The sequence below is a fragment of the Pseudomyrmex gracilis genome, unplaced genomic scaffold (assembly GCF_002006095.1).
Source record: "Pseudomyrmex gracilis isolate BER0280 unplaced genomic scaffold, ASM200609v1 scaffold_41, whole genome shotgun sequence".
Taxonomy (NCBI): domain Eukaryota; kingdom Metazoa; phylum Arthropoda; class Insecta; order Hymenoptera; family Formicidae; genus Pseudomyrmex; species Pseudomyrmex gracilis.
In genome coordinates, this window is record NW_018020625.1 from 754,762 (window position 1) to 776,451 (window position 21,690).

The following is a 21,690-nucleotide window of genomic DNA, read 5'->3' on the forward strand; positions in this document are numbered from 1 at the left end:
ACAATTTTGTCCTTTTTTTTTGTTGCACATAAATAAACGCGCCGTCTGTCGTCAAAGGGGAAACAGAAAGCGCTGCGTTTCTGCCGCCGAACACAAAAAAAAAAAAAAAAAAAAAAAAAACGCATGTTACAATTATCTTACTAATCGACAATTAGTTAAATATCACAATCTATATATGATAAGAAGTCCTGCCTGCGCGCGTGTTCTCGTCACAATCAAACCGGGGGGAACTGCAGTGTCGCGCGAAGGATGCACAAAATCAATCAACGAGTACGTACAAAAATAAATATAAATCGTCGCTTGAGTAGAATACAGTGGCGCGGGGATCGTGTAGCTCACTAATCCGTCTGTTTGGATAAGCGCATGCACAAATTCTGCGTGGCACGATTTACTCGATCGATTCGCAACAACGTTCACGTGAACAAAAAGCGCCAAGAATAAAATAGCTCCGGAGTCGGAAGATAATTTTAGAGCAGAAACTCTCTTAGCAATTTTGCTTTTTAAGATGCAAACAAAAGCACCGGAATCGCAATCTATTCGTTTTTTTTTGTAAAAACTGTCATATTTTTTTTATAAACAATCGTAACATATTTTGGAAGGCTTCGGTTCGGTTTACAAATCAATCGACAAAACTACATTATTATCGACGCTTTCGGTGCGTTAACTGCGTTATTTGCGCCACGTAAATTCTTATTATCGCACGCAGTTGTCCGTAAATGTTTGTTATTCAGAGACGTAGTACAGACTCTCTATATTATTGAAAGAGCAAATAGATGAAAGCGGATTGACCATGTCATTTCTTTGTACAAAACGTCAAATTTATCGTATTTTTATGTTTTACACAAAAAGTAATTTAACGGTAAAATTACATCTCTTTTTCGTCAGCGCGTTAAAAAAAAATCAAATCATCCATTGGCCTCTTCAATTTCGCGTATTGAAGTAATATACCGCCATTCGCTCGAAAGAGACACTCATTCGTATATTTACATCGTATACTCTCTCTCTCTTTCTCTCTGATCTGTGTCGACATTTCAATTCGAAATGAACCACCTCTATAAATTCAAAACTAGATTAATCGGAGCTACAACTTCCATTGCGTGATCGTTTGACAAAAATGGTAAAAAAAAAAAAAAAAAAAAACAAGAAGCGAATAACGTTAAATAAATTGCGCTTTGCGTTCAAATACACACACACACGCACATATATATGCAAAAGGAGTAAGAGAGATCGTGATCGATAAAAAAAATATATGTATATACATGCATATATACACTTATACGTGTGAGAGTTATGTGTGTGTAAAATCTGAGACTCTGCGGTATCAACATCTGTCTGTCTATAGGGAAATAGAAGTTCTCTCTATGCAAATACTATATATATATATAATATATATATACGTATGTGTAGCGGATGCTAAACACTTTTTTCTTTATGTACAATATAAAACAGGGTGTATGTGTGTATAATATACATAATCTGCGGTCTCTATTTACAAAATTCATATACAATTCGAAAGAAACGGGGCGCGACGCCCACGTGGCGGCGCTCAATCAATTACATTGTAAAAAATAATCATTATACAGATAATGCATACATACGAATTCACTTGCTGAAAGTCTTCCAAGCCTGACAAACGTACATACTACTCAAATAAATTACGAAGAGGCGTGATATATACGTTCAAATTGGACTTTAAAACCTTAAAAATAAACGATGTGCAAGGATGCGTGTGTTTTGTGTGAAAAAAATCTCAAGTCTTCAAAGAGAAAACTCCCCCCCAAAACAATTCCCGCAATAATACGTTTCGGAATAACAAAAAAAAAAAAAAAATGTTCATGATATCGCGATACTTAATTGTATAATTTTGACTATACACTCGAGTAAAAATCACGAACAAACTAGAATATACTAAGCGTACATCGCTATTGATTGCTTTTGGTATTTACGAAGGATTTACCAAAAGATTTAGTATATTGAAAAATCACAACGTTTTCATACCATTTCCGATACATAAAAAAAAAAAAAAAACAAACGCAAACATCTATCTCTGAAGAGCACCTAGAAATCACGTAACAAAAAACACGTTCGACGCAGCTTTCGCAGATCTGATAACGCGCGTCGCCGAGAAAAAGGGCGAGACTGAAGGAATGTTCCGCGACGCGTGTAAGAAGTTGCATTTAATAAGTCACATAACGGTAAAACTACGTGCTGCGAAAATTCTGTGTGTTGCGTGCAAAAATTTTGTTAGACATGTCTCTCTCGCAGATGTTGTCGTTCATTCGTTTTATCACAATGCTCTCAATCGCTCTTCTCATTTGCACATTCTCTCATTCTATCTTAAATCTTTTTCTTCCTATCCTACGTTACAAATTCGCCGAGTAAACAGGAATTGTGGGATATACGTCAACCCGTTGTGTTCCACCTCGTGGAGTTTCGTGGGTTCAGGTACACGTCCAGACAACGAAATTTTCACCGGATGTCGTCGGTCGAGAATCTTTCTTTAAACGTCCCACGACGATACTCGTGATCGGAGGCTGAGGGCTCTTCTCGTTGCGCGATATTGCGCGATATTGCGCGCGAGAGAGCGAAGAAGAATCACGTCGCGCATTTTCAGAGATTCGATGGAATTGTCGTCCATAGGGCGTCAACAAACAGGATTCCTCAACGATCGATCCCGGTGCGTGAAATACTCACTTCGTGATGGTTGCGGTAAAAACAAGAACCTTCCCTCCTCGGCGGGCTGCGGACGCGACATCGACTGTGGCGGCGACGACGACTAGGATGATAACGACATGGGCGGCGATGGAGAAGAGGATCTCGCAAAGGAAAGGAGGTAGACAAACGACGCCCGCGGCGCACCGTCCTCAGCCCGGGGTGGGTGGGGTCTTGTGTCAGTGAATATTGAAGTTGTACTGCTTACGAGTGGATGAGATGCGAAGCCATCGGCTGACCGCCAGTGGCTCCGGATGACAGTTTGACCAGGAAATGTCGGCGAAATGAGGATATGGCGACGACGTGGTTGTCGCCTCGACCTGAATCGACGTAGAGAAGTCCTGTGATTGTGACAGGCACGAAGATGACGACGACGACGACGACGACAGGTCGTGCTGCGACTTGTGCTGCTTCCTCTGTCGCGACAATACCGGGCTCGTAGCGTGATTCAACCTCTTGCCGTTGATTTGACTGGCGTGCTGTTGTTCCAACTGCTCCACGGGTTCGAACATGTTCAGACTCGGCATCGAAGCCTGCATCTGCTGGTAACTCCTGACCGAAACGGGCGATTGCGACGAATGACTGTTTGGTCTTTGTATCTGCATCACCAGCTGCGACTTGGTATCCTTAGTGGCGTAAACTGGCGAGTACATGGTCATCGTTTCGGTATCTATGTCCACTGGTGTCTCGCCCTCGAGCACAGTGGTGACTATCGTAGGAGGTTGCACGCAGGTAGCTGGCAGTGGTGCCGGTACCACCGGCATCGCAGATGTTGTAGTGGTACTTGGTATCAAAGTGGCAACTCCTGAGTCCTCGCTGTTGTTGCCTGGCAACGGCGACAACGACGGCAGCATCACCGATATCGGCGTCATCATCGAGCTTGTCTGCTGCTGCGAGGCGTTGCTGGTTACGATGGTAGAATTGACCAAAGTGGACTCCAGATTCCGCAGGTCATCTGCGTTAACGAAGTCATCTTCGAGTTTGGTCTAAAAAAGAGAAGTTGGCGATTCGGTAGAATAAGTATCGTAGGGTCCCATAAGAGAAGGTGGCGTTTAAGTGCCGAAAAGAAACCATGCCTTACAGGTTTAGCGGAGCCATGCGGGGCCAGACACCGATAAAGAAAATCAACAGCCTGCAATAACAAAAACAAAACAAGTATCAACCGACACCCTCTGTTTTGGCGCTGACTTGACTGGGTCGATCGATCCATGTTTTTGTCAGCAGAATATCGTATAAATTCTTTAAATTTTCTTTCTTTTTTTCTCTCTTTCTACAATTGACAACACTGCGTGTCTTTCTTATATCTTATCTAAAAGGTTCTACAAAAATTTGATTTCTACTTTTGAATGTTACACATGATTGAAAATACAAAAAATATTTCGTCTTATCTTTTTGCAACTAGTAACATAACAAAATCAAAAGTAAAAAAAAAGTATTTAGATAAGTTATTATCTATGTCTTTTGAATTCACACTCTGATAATTTATTGCTTATTTAAAAAAAAAAAAAAAAACGTTTATTGCACAGTATTGAACCAACAAGAGAATCACAAGTGTCACTTGTGATTGCGACTTACTTATGTGAGTTCTGAGAATATGTTATCATACAAGAGTATAAAGTTTCAGATACACTTTGCCCTTGCATGAGCATTAAACAAAGTTTGTAGTATATATTATATCATTATCAAGCGTATGTCGATTAAAGCGTATGTTGACGCTTAAAGCTCTGTGATTGTTAAATATAAATTGCGTCAAATTCATTAAAAAAAAAAAAAAAAAAAAAAAAAAACTAGGATGTCTACTTTTTTCAACTCTCAGCTTTTCAGTTTTAACTGCTATAAACAACAGTACACAGAAATGAAAGTTCTCTTTTCAAAGCGCAAATATACAAAATAAGATATCAACAATGTCATGCACAAATGTCTCAAACTCATTGGACGGTTACACATTAAATTTTCGACGTACGATAAGAAAGCCACAAATTCGTCGTTTTCGCATTTTTCCACAAAATGCGTCGGAAAGCAATAATATATCCAGTGCAAGTGACAAACTGCACTCACGAAGGTTTGCCTCCTAATCACACATTGATCAAACCAAAAAACTTTCATTTCGTCGCTGCGCCAGCAAGTCTCATTTCTACTGCCGCGCAAGAGAGTTGCTCGCGCAGAAGAGACTGATTTTATAAATGACAATACGGCGTGGCAAATGAACAAGAGTCACACCGAAGATATCACAGAGATGGGATAATTGAGGACAAGAAATATAAATCATAATAATAATAATAATAAATGTGTAAAAAGTTGTAAGGTACAGAATAGCCGAGAGGAAAAAAGAGCAACGTACTCTTACCTGCTTTGGCAATGGATACGTGTCTGGCAGCGATAGTACGGGCGGCGAACTTGGCGCTTCCGGCTCGACGATGGATACTGGAGTATTGGGAGCAAGAGGATTGTTTAGACCGGACGCGGCGGCGGTCGAGGAGACGGTGACCGTGCCGGCGACCGTCACCTTCGTCGTCTGTCGGCTGCCGCCGCTATTCGGCTGCTCCTTCGCGGCACGGTGCTCCGCGAGAAGCTTGTCGAAGGTTTTGCTGCGCCCGACGACCGTTCGGCGTAGCGATACCGTGTGCGCTTTGCATGTGAGCGATCTGGTGCAGGGCTTGCCGGTCTCCTCGTTCCAGACCCCGCAGTGACGGTCTGGATCATACTCGCGGTCCTTGAGCAATGACCTGTCCGTTTTAAGCCTCTTCCGTCGGGGCTGACTTCCGCTACCACCGCCGCTGCTGCTACTGCTTCCACTGTTGCTAGGTCCGGGACTTTTTCCCGGACTGTTAACGGTGTTAGTTGACGCGACGACGACGACGTTAGAAGGTCCGGCCACATTGGGAGACGTTGTCTGCACTGTGATGGTCTCAAGTGGTGATCGGGGCGACGAGGAGATCGGCACCGAGACACCCGCAGTCAAACTCGCTTGGTCCGCGATACGCTTGACGGTCGTATGGTTCAGCTTCGCACCAGCAATAGTGGGAATCGAAGAGGAAGAAGTAGATGAAGATGAAGGAGCTGGTGACTGAGCAGTTTTCTTCAGCTTTGACAACTTGCAGTAAGGGGTTTTTACGGGCGGTTTTGTGGTCGGGGTTGAAGGAGGTGGAAAAGCCGTGCCGGAAGGATGACGGCTCTCTGTGGCAAAACAGAAGGTGTGTGTTTACAAGTTTTATACCTGCAATGTACGTATACAAGTTGCTAATAAATTGCGAGCTCACTTGTTTAATAATTTAAAAGGTCTTTATAAAACTACGTTCTCTCTAAAACTTGATGCTAATCTTAATAATAAAATAATGATTAAAATTAAAATCTTAAAGTATAAAAGACTTTATTGATATATATAAACACATTGCTGCTACTATCTTGCTGCTATTATCTTATAAATAAAAATTTTACATGTTGGAACATATTTATATGTCTTTAGATCTCGACTTGAATCTTGAAACAATCAGAATGTTAAATATTAAACTTTGGAATCAAGAGCTGTTTTATTTTACAGAATACATATTGAATGAATTAAGTTGTCTATAAATGACATAAATTATGTTCATTCAACACATCCAGAACACAATTTGTTCTTTACAATAATAGCAATCAACTGTGCATACATACCCATATGCTGAATGAGAGCTTGTGGCTTCACTATGGAATTGCATATTTCACATACAACCCCATAAAAAGTATCTCTTTCTGGACAGAAGCCATACAGATCAATATCTGAAAAACACAGTAGTAGTGTTAAATTGAGAAATACATCATCACCAATGTGTATGATATTGGTATTTTAATGTAAACTGAGTCGAGCACCTTCTGCAGAAAGACGCGTGACTGAGGTTGAGGGCTGAGTTTCTGTCTCTTCATCACCTGAAATATAGACAACACAATCTATACTAGCTATCTCAAAACTATTGCAGACAATACACACAAAATATATCTCTTAGTTTTAATTGTTCATATATCATCTCCTATGTATAATGTGTTATGTATTTTAAGATATACACACATTGAATAATGTGCACATGTGTAATAGCTATGATCACACACAACAGCATACTATTGTACAGATTCGCTATACTTTAATATATTTTATTCAAAACACATCATATTTATGTCACACACTTTATATATGCTGTGATCACATACATCCTCAAATATTCAGAAAATTTTTAAGACCATTTCACCTCTGCCTTCAGAAAAGTATACTCTAATCTTAAAACTTGATTTTTTTGTGTGCCTCAACTTTTGAACAGAAATGTAGAAATAAAGAACACAACTTTTTAGGTAAAGAGTGAGTTTTATTATGTTTTGTTTTTTATTTTTTATTATTTTTTTTATTTATATACATGCATAGATAGGAAAACTGCTAGTACAGAAATTCATCAGAGGAAACGAACGTGAGGAGAGGCAAACACCATGTGTTTCTCTCTTGTAGTCTTTTTTTTTTTTTTTAACAGAGAGACAGGTGTTTACTAAATTTATCTGCCGATTGTTTTGTTCTCGGCCGGACGGGATAACGAGCAATTTGTGAAGAGACACGCTCGTTCGCATTACATAATTGTCAATCCTGAAAATCATACGCGTAGATATCCGCGCGCCGGCAACGGAGAGGCGCGGGAGGAACACGCCGGGGGAGAGAAATCCGCACGGCGCGTGCAACCTTCCCCCCGTGCCTCTCCGAGATACATCGTATACACAACACCCCCTTCGACATTGTCCCCCTCCCGCCCCGCGTGCGCGCGCTGCCGTCGCGGCCGGACAAAGGACCGTCGAAGTGAGGTTAGGATACGCATATACCCAACCGACGCCCGTCGCCGCCGAGGGCGGTTTGCGGCGTCGCGATGGGAGAGATTGAGCGCACTTACTCAGCGGCTTGTCTCGTCCGATTCTTTCGATCCAGCTTGACCAGGGCTGGCCGTGAAAGAATGTTGGGCTGTCACTTCCCGACATTGCCAATGGCGCTCGCGTTCCGAGTGAAACACGGCGCGGTCCTCGTTTTGTATATAGCGTGGCGAGAGAGTGTGTTTTTCGACGGGGGGGTTTTCGCGAGAGGCCGCGTGGACTGTCAGGTGCGGCGCGACGATACACACTCCACGCTATATCAACTATGTTCTCTCTGTCTCTTTCTCTCCCGTCGTCTCCTCTCCTCTCCTCCTCCTCCTCCTCCTCCTCCCTCTCTTTCCTTCTCGTCGTCTTTGCCCGCGTGTGTGCGTGTCACGCCGCGACTAGACACATTTGTCTCGCCTTCTCCTCTATCTTCCGCTCGTGTTCATCCCCCTCGGCCGTAAATGTAAAATCCACCGAGATTCCAAAATCGTTGGCTACACGCGCGACGAGATGCGTCTCAGTCGCGAGTTTCGACTAACATCTGCGCGTCGATGCCTGTTACCGCGAGGCGTCGTCGCGCGATCCCGACGATGCTGGCTGGCCCCGTCGATCCGCGAGCCTCGTTTCCGCGTGGTTCCTCCAGTGCCACCGAGAATACACACACACACAAACACAACCGCGTGTCGCACGCGCGTACACGACGAGCACTGGCGAATTTCGCGCGGCGGTATTGGCCGGCCGTTGCCTGACGTCACGAGCCGCCGTGAGCGTGACAACGTGCGCAGAACGGCCGGCCAATCGCGGCGCGGCGAGTCACGTACGGCGCTGCGCGCGGCTCATTGGCGTGCCGACCGTTCTGCACGGCAGGTGGATCGCGTTGTCTACGGCGTTGCTCTGGTGTCATTCACACGCATGATTTCATTGATAAATCCCCCCAGTTGAATGCGAACTACGCACTATCGCATCGCCCTTATTCTCCTCCCGTCAGTTTGCTTTTGTTTGTTTTTAAACGACTTATCGATAATTACATTTACAAACAGTTAGAATAATTTGTTAAGAATTTTGTATCTTTTTTTTTGAGAGACTCATTGAGTGACTCATTGAAATGTTGAAACAAAGTCACATAGTAACAGTTACGGTAATTTTCGATCAATCACATCATTTTTTTCATTCACGCGAACATGTTTATTTACAAATGCGATAGCGCTATTTTCTAATGTTGAGTAATGAGAAACAATTGTTTTTCTAGAGCAGCATTTTATTTTGTTGTAAAAAATAACTTTTTTTTTAACTTGGTACACACATAAAAGTTAATAAAGTAAAAACTAACTAAACTCTAACGATTTAAAAACCCTCATGGCGACATACAACAATCATACTATAGTTATTTCGGAAAATCTGTAAGAGTGTTTGGAATATTTTAAAAACAATTGAAAATTTATTCTCTCGCTGGTCGAAATTTTGTAATCACATTATTTACTGTATATAAAACAAGTTTAACAATTTATACTCGTACTCCAAAAACACTTTTATACTCGCGCACGATCACACGGCCACTCGCTTCGACCATACATACACGTATCTTAAACTTCTCTCTCGTCATCGCGAGAAACCGAATCGATCAACCTATAATCCTGAATAATCAAACGCAGAAGAGACCACTTCTTCTTGTAGATATTTCTTCAAAGAAGATGACTTTGACTAGGAAATAACCGTTGTCGTCAGCGGCCATAAATATCATCAGAAATTGCTTAAAACAAAAATGCTTAAATTTACAGTCTTATCGATGTGTTCGATGTAGAATTTTTCTTCGTTCTTCCTCTTTCTCTTCCTTGTCTTTCTTTCTTTCTTCTTAACCAGCGAAGAACGATCGCGCATTGGGTTGCGTCTCAACCGGCTGGGCAGGATTGTTCACGTCACCGCGATGAGCCTGAATCGCCTGCCAGTTGACGAACCAGAACGGCCATTTTTCTCTCGGCCACGACAGGATTCTGTTCACCAGTTCGATATCGCCGTGAGCGTCAATCGGCAGATCCTGCGGATTTATCGTGGTCGTGGACGGTGCAGCTGAAGCTGCGGCACCATCTGCCACACCGATTCGATTACCGATTCCTGGGTCGACAGCGCCAGCCGCGCTTACCGTTGGCGCTCCTTGGAATTCTTGGCCCACTTGATTTGTTGGAGTCGCTTGGCCAGCTGAAAATGTTTGACCTGGAATCGCTTGGCCGATCTGGTTTGCTTGCGCCGCCTGTTCCGCTGCTATTCGTTCGTCAATGTACTGAGGTAGTACCTGGGGCAGACGATTGCTGCTGCCTGCGTGCCAGGGTCGCTGCGACTGCACCAGACAGAACACGGTGGTGAAGAGTACGACGTACTTCAACTGTAAAGATAAACAGTTGTGACTATGAGAACAAAGAAGTCGTGAAAGTCGTTTCTGTTGGTTAAAAAATGCAAATTGAAAAACTTTTACTCTTTTAATTTTTCACAAAGTTGTGAAATTAAAATGAATCAGTTGTAAATCTTCTGAAGAGAATTGTTTCAATTCTCATTAAGAGGTTTTGTTTATAATAATGTTGCACTACTTGTTGTTCACATTTTTATAAAATTATTCTACTGACAGAACAAAAAAATTTATAAGAAAAGAAGTATACGTTTACCATGATTGTCGAATGTGTGTGTTGCAGGAATTTGATTTGAGAATGTCGACGATTTCACCGACAATAATTTAACGGGAACCAGAAGATTCAACGGTTATACGATATCACCGTTCGAACTTGAAGTGCTGGTGTAGCAAGAATTTCTTCTCCTATATAAATCGCCCGGCTGAACCGCGATCCCCACTACGTGGGGCCGACGAGTCATGTGGGAAACTTGCTACAAACTCTTCCCTCCCTTCCCGATCGGATTCACGATATCTCGCAGGACGCAAAAGTCTTTCCGACGACGCGTATACAGCGCGACGTCGGATAAGAAGACATTCCCCGAAAGCGCGGCGTCTGTGACGAAGTCAAGTTTTCACAGACAGAATGAACTTGCAATTTATCACGATGATAAAACTGCGTTTTTCGACCGCGCGCTCCGGCTCGTTCATGCGCGTAAATTCCGCGATAATCGGGGAATTCGATTATGGAATTTAAATTTAAGATCTGATCACAAGACTTAGTTTAATCGAAAACGCGAAGAATGGCGGAGAAGCGTAAAATTGTAATTTTGCCATACCGTAGAATTTAACATATTTGTTTAATTATCTAAAATTACAACTTTTGTGATATGATATCGAACATATAAAACATTTACACACACACACATTGAAGAGACACAAGAGAACCATTTACGTAAACAATTACTTAACGTGACAAGAGATTATTTATTATATCAAAAGTTTAATTAACAGAGAAAATTAAGTAAACAATTGTATAAAAACACACATTCTCTCAAATTATAATTATTTGTTTATAAAATATATTTTTTCCCTGGATCTACACTTGTGCGTGCACAAGTGTGGAAAGTACGCGTGTCTCGCGGTTCGAAAGTAGCTGATGACTTCATGACATTGTTCTTTTAGTCACGTAGTTTGTCACTTTTTATATATAGTATATATATATATACACACATATATATAATTTAATATTTTCAAAACATTTGTTAATGAATGCAGGATGCGGTCGAGTTATCATAAACTCGTGTTTCTCCTCGCGACGCGGTGCGATCAAGATTTACGTTTCCGTAAAAAGAAGAAGCTGTGAACAAAACATTCTGCGCACGTTTCGCGATCGTCGCTTTTTTTTCTTTTTTGTCGAGGAAAACTGATCCATCTCTCCGACATGACAAAGCCTATTCTTCTACGTTCGCGCGGTATTAATGTGTTTTATAATTTTTAATTCGCTGAATTTAATCGTCGAGTGCCAACACAATGGATGACGTCGTTTCTCAAGCACGCATCCGAATCGCCAAACGGTCGATTTCTTGAATAGAGCGAGGCGCGCAAATTTTGCAAGGTCAACGTCGTCGATGAATCTCATGCTTTTCCAAGCGAGGCGTTACGTTCGCCGCGCATGTATAGATATTTATCGCGGTGTATTCATTGCGATTTTAACGTGATATCGCATAGAGTCCAGAGTGGCGAGGTTTAATTAAAACCGATATAAATCCGCGTTCTTTCTTTCCGTTTGAAAAAAAAACGAAAGAGTTTTTTTGTTTATTTCCGTTGTGTTATTGAAAGTGCAAAATAGCGCGCGATCGTCGTTGACGCGATCCGCAACTTGAAAATAAATCATTAAGAAACATTTAATTAAAAAGCGACATATCTCGCGGCGATCGACCTCTTCCGAGAAGACCTTTGGGAGATTTCATAACTTTTCTTGTGTTTGTTACATTTCCAATATTACGCGTCGATTCATCTCTCGTTGAGAGATAAGCGATGCAAAAAAATAAAATGTAGAGACGCGGTGCAAAAATCAAATGTTGGCTGACAGTTCATGGCAATGTTTTGCAACTGTGGAAAAAAATAGCCAGTTAAAAACAATCTTGTTTTATCTGGCTATTTTTCACACTATTTACGACGCGATAAATTTCCACTTTCGTCAGTTTTACTTGAAGATTCTCACTTTACGAAGAAATGGAGCGTATTAGCACTGAAGTTATCTCGAGAATTAGTTTTTTTTTTTCAACCTCTTCTCGTAAGATCAGTAGTTTCCTTAAAAAACTTCCTCTTTTTTTCTACAGTTTCAATAGATCACAAACGCTTATGGAATGTTATTTTTCAAACACATTGCAAAAGAAGACCTACAATCAATTGCGGAGTCGAGAGTTTGTGGTTTCTGTCGAGCATTCGCGCGGGACATTATAACAATATAATTACGATATAATTGCGGGAACAATTAACGACGCTGCGAACACAAGCGATTGTAAAATTAGTACATTTTTCATCAGAAAAACATTTTTCTCAGAACTCATTTTTCCCGTTGTATCTCATTCGACTTTTTTCATTTGAATATCTCTTTTTCCCCATTTGATCATCTCTATGTCCGAATTTCCCGAGTGATATCCTGGCATATCGATTCCAGGCAGGCGATGAAGAGATTCTGTCTCTTTCAATTATTCTCGGTGTGAAACATGTGCTCTCATTCCCGATTTAAAAAAAAAAACTCGTTTATTTCATACGCCAATTAAACATAATTGGTCGGAATTTTAGTTGGCGGATCGACGGAAAAATCCGAGAGCAAACAAGATGCATTTTTCGATACAACCTTGAAAATGATTAATATTGAAAGGAGTTCACTTTTAAAGATCAAAATACAAAGTTCGCACTAAAATATTGTTCAAGTCAGAATATTATTAATATTATTTTTCGCCAAGAAGAGAATTGTCTCGCACACGTGCAAAATTATATTTATAAAATTTTTATAATATTTAAAGATTTTTTTTTACATATATGTGTATGGCTTTTCAAATTTTTATAAAATGATATTTTTATGACGTAACGTAAACGCAACATAGTTGGCAACGAATGTAATTCAGGTAGGATGTTATCAGTCGTCGCATCTTGAGTCATTTCAAATGCCAATGAGATTTTCCTCTAAAACGATTAGATGAGGTTCTTTCATTCTTTGCGAATTAGCAGCTCGTGCGTGTCGCGAGAGTTTCCGTCACGTATGACGAGGTTCCGTCACAATTCCCGTGGTAACACAGAATTACGTATACACATTAAAATATTATATTTACGCTTGCTCTTCTTCACGACGCGGCCGTGACATCAGATAGTGCCAAATCGAATGAGGATTTTACAGGACTCTCCGATCGCTGCGGGTATTATGTCGAGAGCCGGGTTTTTCCCAGCCCGGCTCTGAACCATCGAAGCGTGATAAATTTCATCGCGAACAAGGCCCATAATTCCCGTTAACGTAAAAAAGAATCACGATCGCGTCGCGGCTCTCATCGGTCGCTTTGTTGTTTTCGGAAAATCATGAATGTCAGAGTCACTATAAAACGCCGGAAATTACCCCATTAACGGGAGCTATCAAGAAAATCGTATCTTACAAAAAAAACATCAGTTGTGAAAAAGTGTCTCGACGTATAAATTGTAGATCACAATAAACGCGTTTATTTTTAAGAAGTGCGTGTAATTCTTCATATTTCCGTTTTTTAGATAATTATTCGAAAAATATTTTCATCAACGTGTTCTGTCGTTGATTTTCTCTTCCGTATTAATTGAGAATTAAATTGAGATAAATGACGCGTAATTGTTCGATCCATTATGTATTTTCTGTAAATAATATTTAAGTTAACATTACGCACACAGATCCACACAGACATCCATCTATCCAGACACCCATTAGATATCTATTAGATTCGCATGGAGCTGTCTAATGGACGTCTAATGGAATTTTTGTTTTGTGAGAGTAATAACAAAATCTTGATTCTTGGTAAATACGCACAATTAACAACAGTAAAAAAACAAAAAATGTACTAATGATATTGTCTCGTGCTTGCATAATACATTTCAATCCAGAAAAAACCGGCATAAAAAACAAGTCGTTTCCGTGATTAAAGAGCTCCGGATATATAATTATTATTTTTCTCATGTGTAACATTCGTATCAATACGTCTGTCGTGTTATTAAATCTCGATGTAGATCAACTATAATACGCGTGCTAGTTTAGCACGTGCGTTTTTATTGGTACATGGTTACACAAGCGATCGAAGTTTTGAATCGCCTACGTCTACGTCATTGGAATAACTGTGCGCGTCAGATACTCACAAAACGTCTCTGTTCAAAAAAAATAAAACAATGAAATCTTCAATATAGAGATCAATATAAATATATCGCGCACATAAAAAAAATTTAAATAACATACATAAATTATATACAAATAAAAATTAATATTGTTATCTTTATTTATTTATTGACGAGAAAGTTTCTAATATTATATAATATTATATTATCAAATGTTATATATAAATTTATCTATTTTTATGTAATTATATTATTTTTATTATATGTATATAAGAGCACGTTACAACTAATGACGTAAGTATTTTTCCCTCAGCTCACGGCTGGCATAAAAATAAAAATTACGACGCAAAAGTAATTGATAAACAAATGTGTTGGAAACCAGTTTAGCAATGCCTTCAATGTAATTGTGTATGTTAATGTTATTGTGGCACAAGCACATTATAGTATTCCAACGATATATTCATCTTGTTTTTACAAGTCACAATTTATTACATGTGTAGATCTTTGGTGCTCATGCAAAAGAACGCTGAATAGAAAGGATTAAATAATGAAACAATAAATAAAGTGAAACAAATTATTATTTTTTTTCCACCTGAACGTCGCCTTTGAAAAGGCCTTTTATAATTATCTTTCAGTTATATCAGCGTCATCTTAAAATTGTTTGTGAACAACTACTCTCTGAAAAACCACACGCGAAGCTAATCGCCATTACAGCTATTGCTCGAGAATGGCATGTTTTGATTGAACAGATATGCCATTCTCGAGTACAAAAGCCAAAAGCGCATAATCGATGCAACGACTTCTTGGTGCCAGGATGGTACGACAAAACTAGTTGCGACGACGAAGTTACGTAAGAGATCAATCATTTCAAAATTCACTCATCAATCCTAGTCTTTCGTCTCAGTGAATATGTTTATCTCCAAACGAGATTTTGTATGCGTAATTGTTATATATACTCTCAAACATTTAGTTGATCAGATGAAAGAGCAAATTGAGACGTTTATAAAAATACGCGCAATATTTACTAATAATCTCAATAATTTCAAAATATTTAGTATAAATGACAAACATTTTTATTCTCAATTTATACAAATGTGTATATAAATTATCTTTACGCAGCGCGTTTTGCACGATCGTAATATATGCAAAAAAAATTAATATAAAAGTAGATAATTCGATTGCACAACTGTAACGTGTTAATCGAAATTTTGATCGATTTTACGGTTTTTAACCGTTAGAGTACTGTGGGCGCATATATCCGCTCGGGTAAAAACTGTTAATAAAATAATTAGAGTTTGTAGAATTAGATGCGCGGAGTCGCACAATTAAAAATTATGCTCAATTGCGCAATCACCTAATAGTTTAAGACCAAACAGGTTTCACAATGCTTGCTTTTAAACGAGCATCAGCTGCGTCTGTACTCTAAGAGTTAATCCCGGAAAAAGTTTGATCTACGATCTCGATTAATTTTAACTCATTGCTAATAATGCGTTCTAATTAACTCTAAGAACACACATCTGAGTCTGTGGAACTCTGTGCATTTTTTTACATTTATTTCTAAGGCATAGTTTCGATGGTAAATCAATTGTTTGACAGAATTGTCAGACAGAACTGCGCGACTTTAAGATTGCATTCTCAAAATTTTTCAAAATTTTGCAGATATATGTTTTATGGTCAGTGTTGATGGAAGTAAGACGTTTATAGGATTAGAAATTTATAACGCGAACAAAAGTTCTATCATCTTATCTTATTCTGTTGTCTAAAACATTTTGTGATCTCAATAACAACGTTATATAGCTATACAATCACGATACGTATCGAAGTACCATGGTTTTAAAGATAAGGATTTTCTTTTCATCTCTATTTCAAGTTAGTGTATTAGAAAACGCACATGAAGCGTGCAATGCCAAAATGCTCTCTTACTATATAATATTATAGCATATATATATATATATATTACATAATTTATAGAACATATGAAAGAATCACAAGTATATCAAAGTAGCTCCTAGCACTACTCTCTAAGTCGTGCCAGTCTTTGTGTCAGCTCATCTTGCTCCTGGCTTGCAGCCACTGAAGTACCAATACTGCCTAGTTGACCCGATGGTAGTTCCATGTTTAACTCCAGTCTGTGAACAAATAAAAATCAATTCAGATTACAAAGTAGACGAATAATCTACATAAAAATCTTATTTATCTTGAGATATTTTTTACAAGTGCAGCAACATAAACTTCGTCTTTGTCAACATTGTCTTACCCAGCTTCGTCTGCAACTTGCTGCATCAACGCGTCAACATCATTTTGAGGTACATTGGTAGTCGTGGTTTGCGACATCGCGTTCTCCATGTACGAGCTCTGCACGTCCAAGTCTTCAAATTGGCTCTCAAACTTGTCCATAAGACCGGAAATTTTTTCTAAATTCATCGACTTCATGGCGGCATCCATGGCTTTGACAACACCAGCCATCGACTGGGTGACTTTGCGAGTGGTGAGCGCAGTTTGCACTCTGCTGGCTACGGCGTCCACTCTGGCGCTCATTCTGAGGTAGTTCAAGGCCTGATTCTTCTGCCGAATCGCATTCTCTGCGTGAATGCGAGCACCTTCCATGTTACCTTTCTGTATTGCCTTCTTGACCTTTGCTTTCTCTATTTTCTCCTCCTTTTCACATTTTTTGGAATTTCTCTCTAACTCCTTCACAGCAAACTTCAAATTAAATAAGTTTTCTACATTGTGTTAATTAAGGAAAACAATTCACGTTAACACGATGTGGACTTCCAACTGTGTTTGAAAATTGGAAAAGAAGAATTCATGCAAACATCAGTGGTCGAGAGATCATGATCTGACAATCACTAGTGTGTTCTGTTTAAAAAGTATTTTGTATTAAACATAATTACTATAAAGAGAAATCAAAAATTTGAACTGAATACGACTAATTCGATATTTGAAGGATACTTTCCATCTGAGAGACGGACATGACGGATTGTTCAGCCCCCGTTGTGACGAAATAAAACGAAAACCTAACCTCAGTAGAGAAGATACGAAATTTCGTGTGGTTTTTCGAAAAGCTCGGGGAAGATTCTTCTTCTTCTTTGTCTTGGTCTTATCTCCCAAAAACTAATGGCCAAAATCACTCCACAATTCTCGCTCAAAAACTATAAATGTCGATGCATCAAGGTGCGTTACTGGGCATCACTTGACATTTGTAGTCATTACACTTATCTCACGTGAGACTGCTTTACCATGTAGGTGTTCTATATATATGCGTGACATATTTACTAAAAACCGCGGAGATTTTCAACAGATGGCGGTTGAAAAGATCGAAATGACGATCGGCGCTAAAAATTCGAATCAGATCTGCCTGCACGCAGAGAAAAGACTGAAAGCGAAAGGGGCTATATGAAAACCTGTAACAACAGAGAGAAGACTGAGAGAGCGGCCAGGCTCATAAGAGAATGTGTTATCGCTTTTCCGTCTTGTAAGCCAGCGCAATGTCCTTGTGTGTTTGCACATTGGCAACTACGTAGCTATGTCCACGAACGACTTGTCGATGCGTACGCTACGTCCAAACGTGGACACGATTCTATTCCGTGCTATGTCCACAGCGTGCGGTTCTATTCAGTGTACGAGTCCAAGGATGCGGTGAAAGCTTCACTGTAAATTTCGATGCATCATTTTATCTTTATTCTACATTTAACGAGAAATAAAGATAATTATACAGCTCGAAAGAACAATAAAATATTAGGGACACAATTATGTTACAACTATGCTGTACAACATTCTAAGAACTATATAGCTATATACATATAGTGAACATAGCGCTGGCTACAGAACAGAAAAGCTATTAGGGTTGGTTTATAATAGCTGTAACTGCTAACTTTGGCCAGTGCCGTTAAAGTTGGAAGATAGAAAGCTCGTACTTCCGTTTATAATTTTGAACAGTAGTACGCGTAGTTCCTATCTTCCAGCTTTTACGGCTTTGGCCAAAGATTACGGCTATTATAAACAAACTCTTACAGTTTTTTTATATGGCCCTGGCCGCTCTCAATCTTCGCTCTGCTATACGCATGGAAAAAAGAAAAATTATTCTTTATACATGTTGTTAAGTGAGCCGAAGACGAGAAAAACGGTTCTATACTAAAAGTGGATTTAAATCTTTTTTCTGTGATTATGGTTATGACTTTATATTGTATTATATGTATTATATACATACTACAGTAATGTCACTGACCTCCGCCGCGCGACTTTGGCGGGGTCACTGACCTCGGCCGCGCGGCCTTGGCGGGGTCATTGACCTCGGCCGCGCGGCCTTGGCGGGGTCACTGACCTCGGCCGCGCGGCCTTGGCGGGGTCATTGACCTCGGCCGCGCGGCCTTGGCGGGGTCACTGACCTCGGCCGCGCGGCCTTGGCGGGGTCACTGACCTCGGCCGCGCGGCCGCGGCGATGTTACTGACTTCGGTTACGTAATTATGGTATATATATATACATATATGCGTATGTGTGTGTATTATATATAGATATAGAATATTACATATAATATATATAATATTCTCTTTTTTACCCTTTTNCCTGTCACGTGTTGTTTTTCCACTTCTCTCTCTCACTATTTTTTGAGTTTGATTTTCATGCGTTATTTCTGACATTTCTCATATGTGTATTATATATGGTTTATAAGACGTATATACTATCTGTCATCGCGGTGACAGGTTGTGTTCACTGACAACACGTTAAATAAAAATAACAATAGCGTGCGCGTAGCGCGCGCCTGTGTTGTGCTAGTAATAGTAAAAACTTAAAAAAAAAAAAAACTCACAATCAACTATGTTTGGACTCTTACTGGCCTGTTTTTTATTCATTTATTTAAAATATTGTACAAACTGCTATAAAATTATGCTAATATCAAGTATATTTTCCCTAAACCCGTTGCGTGCGAGAAATATCGCGGTAAATTGTTAACGACCGCGGATGGAGACATGGCAAATTGATCAATTACGTCTAAAACCTTGCCGGCACTTGCGGTTTGCGCTATTATCAAGTAATCCTAAGTACAAAGACAACGTACGTTGTGACAATCAATACGGAAGATATCTACAGGATCTAGACGGAAATCGCACTTAATAAAATTATTTTCAAGGAGACTTTTATGAATCAAATTATCTGTTATATAAAGAGAAGATGGATGAGAGACAGAACCATCAGTCATAAAGTAGATATCAGTGATGTTGGTGACAATTCTGCCATTTTTTCTGGGTATGTTTTCGATATTTATGAGTAAATTGCTAACACGCAAGAGCTCTTTTCCAGATAGCTTAGAATATATATTATTTATTATTTATATTTATAATATAATATAGTGTGTTATTTACGTATTTACGAATGTAGACGAATAATTATCAAAAACTGTTATTAAGTATTATTATTATATCTATTTTCTATTTTGGTAAAACTTTTTGTTTATTTAACGATATGTACATATATATATATACATATATATATACAGTATTACAGCTACTTTCATACTCACTAGATCCATTATTTGTTCTGATCTCATGCTTCCGCTCGTTATCTTTTATCACTCCACAGCCGCGAACATCGCCGTCGACGGTCCCTATCGGCGGGCCGAATGGGCGATGTACGGCCCGGAATGCACCTATGACGTTCTCGTCAACATGTCCTTGGCCAACATCGTCCAGGACAATGACAATTTCTGCGCGATGATCGCCACCGAGCTCAAGTGCCGGCCGAGGGGTCACGACATTCTCAATTGCCGTTTTGAGAACGCGCGGATTAAGCGTCCCGATTTGAAGGACGACAGGTGTTCGAACGCACGCGACTTCGTGCCCACAAGGTACAGATTTGTGGGCGACGAACCGTTCGAGATACGATTCAATCCGAGAGGCGTCGAGAATCTGGTGGTGCACAGATCGATTCCCAGATGGAGGCTCGACATGATCAAAGTTATAGTCAGCCAGTTGAACATCGGCTTCGACGTGCAGGAACGTCGCGAGAGATTCACCATCATGGAAAACTCGACGGTGGGTTACTGCGAGGTCGACGTTAATGTCATCCGCGGTGGTTCTTCGGAGGAGACGGACGACGATGACGACGACTCCGTCGAAGAGGGCGAGAACTTCGAGATAGGATTCATATCGCTGACTAACGAGCTAATGCGACCCGTGACAGAGAGATTGCGGGTGGAGAAAGTGCGGCATCCGAAGAGGTGCCCGCGTAGAACGATTTACTTCTTCGGGAATCACGAGGATTACAGCCACGGCGACAAAGATCTTTACATGGACATGGTGAGTTACTATGGTAAATTGTAAAAATAATCAAAAAACACCCAAATCTATTAAGAGAAAAATTCAAAAAGTCATTAGAGAGATCAAACGCAAAAGATAATCTTTATCTAAATCTTTATCTCCGTATAAAGCTGGAGAATAATCCGAATAAAGCGATCGGAACGTTCGATCACTTTTTTTTACAATAAAGTAAATCACACTATTAACCGGTGTGGAATAGGAGCCGTTTAATAAAACGTTATGTCAAAGTATCAATGATCGCTTGAATTTAAAAATCCTTTCTACAAATAATTTTTCAATTGGGACAAAATTCTTCTCTACGGAATAAAATTCTTCTCTATAATTTTTCTCGTTTCAGACTACCTCTGTGAGCCACATTACGATCTCGAAGAACAAATTCGCGTCCTACACGGTATCTGAGGGTGTGATGAAGACGGCAAACAAATCGCGGATTATGCGTCCTCATCAGAACATAAGCCTGAAATTGAAGCGAATCGATCTCGCTCGACAATCACTGCCGGAGATTCAAAATCCGGCCTCGACAAGTCTGTTCGCGTTCTCCAATCTCGAGACCATTTCGGAAGATGCGGAATCCAAAAAATAAAAATATTAAAAAAAAAAACACAATTACTCTAAACACGTATATGTATATAAAAAATTGTAAATAAAATATTATACACATTTCCGAATTTGCATTTATAATGTACAAAAAAAAAAAATTAAAGCTAATAAAAGCTTGTCGTAAAACTAGTGCGGCAACACACTCTCGAAAATTGACATAATTCTCTATATCATTATAGTATCTCTCTCACCGAGCGCTTCAACGTCAGCGATTGTTCCTCGTTACAATTCACTCGATGTAGAGAACTAATTTGATTTCATTTAAAGCTCGTGCGTAACGAGCGGTCTCTGCGCCGCGCTTTAACGAGTCTCCGGGAAATGTTTGTCACGTGTGTGTCGTCATTCCACGGAAATTGTCATCTGCGTTATTTTTTCTAGCTTTTCGAAGACGCGACGGTCAAGGATAATGTGCTTGTCTCTCGTTGCTATGTTTTACGTGAATTTATTACTGAGCATGA

The 21,690-nt window shown here is 39.8% G+C and overlaps 4 protein-coding genes across 4 annotated transcripts; 1 reads left to right on the plus strand and 3 right to left on the minus strand.

Annotated features, from left to right (window-relative positions):
* Positions 1 to 1,467: 1,467 nt before the first annotated feature.
* On the minus strand, positions 1,468 to 8,173 carry LOC109853003 (ataxin-7-like protein 1). The gene is made up of 6 exons (XM_020424692.1): positions 7,617 to 8,173; positions 6,562 to 6,618; positions 6,367 to 6,471; positions 5,060 to 5,889; positions 3,794 to 3,844; positions 1,468 to 3,698 (listed from the first exon to the last, which is right to left on the minus strand). Exons 1-6 carry the CDS (start codon positions 7,699 to 7,701, stop codon positions 2,892 to 2,894), a joined length of 1,935 nt encoding a protein of 644 aa, XP_020280281.1. The 5' UTR covers positions 7,702 to 8,173; the 3' UTR covers positions 1,468 to 2,891.
* Positions 8,174 to 8,647: 474 nt separating this feature from the next.
* Positions 8,648 to 10,375, minus strand: LOC109852967. The gene is made up of 2 exons (XM_020424633.1): positions 10,236 to 10,375; positions 8,648 to 9,958 (listed from the first exon to the last, which is right to left on the minus strand). Exons 1-2 carry the CDS (start codon positions 10,236 to 10,238, stop codon positions 9,431 to 9,433), a joined length of 531 nt encoding a protein of 176 aa, XP_020280222.1. The 5' UTR covers positions 10,239 to 10,375; the 3' UTR covers positions 8,648 to 9,430.
* A 4,500-nt stretch (positions 10,376 to 14,875) lies between these two features.
* On the minus strand, positions 14,876 to 17,596 carry LOC109852981 (charged multivesicular body protein 1b). The gene is made up of 3 exons (XM_020424652.1): positions 17,267 to 17,596; positions 16,572 to 17,037; positions 14,876 to 16,443 (listed from the first exon to the last, which is right to left on the minus strand). The coding sequence occupies exons 1-3, from the start codon at positions 17,286 to 17,288 to the stop codon at positions 16,329 to 16,331; spliced, it is 603 nt and encodes a 200-aa protein (XP_020280241.1). The 5' UTR covers positions 17,289 to 17,596; the 3' UTR covers positions 14,876 to 16,328.
* Positions 17,597 to 19,495: 1,899 nt separating this feature from the next.
* On the plus strand, positions 19,496 to 21,270 carry LOC109852979. Its single transcript, XM_020424650.1, has 3 exons — positions 19,496 to 19,562; positions 19,896 to 20,611; positions 20,970 to 21,270. Exons 1-3 carry the CDS (start codon positions 19,532 to 19,534, stop codon positions 21,213 to 21,215), a joined length of 993 nt encoding a protein of 330 aa, XP_020280239.1. The 5' UTR covers positions 19,496 to 19,531; the 3' UTR covers positions 21,216 to 21,270.
* The last annotated feature ends 420 nt before the right edge of the window (positions 21,271 to 21,690 follow it).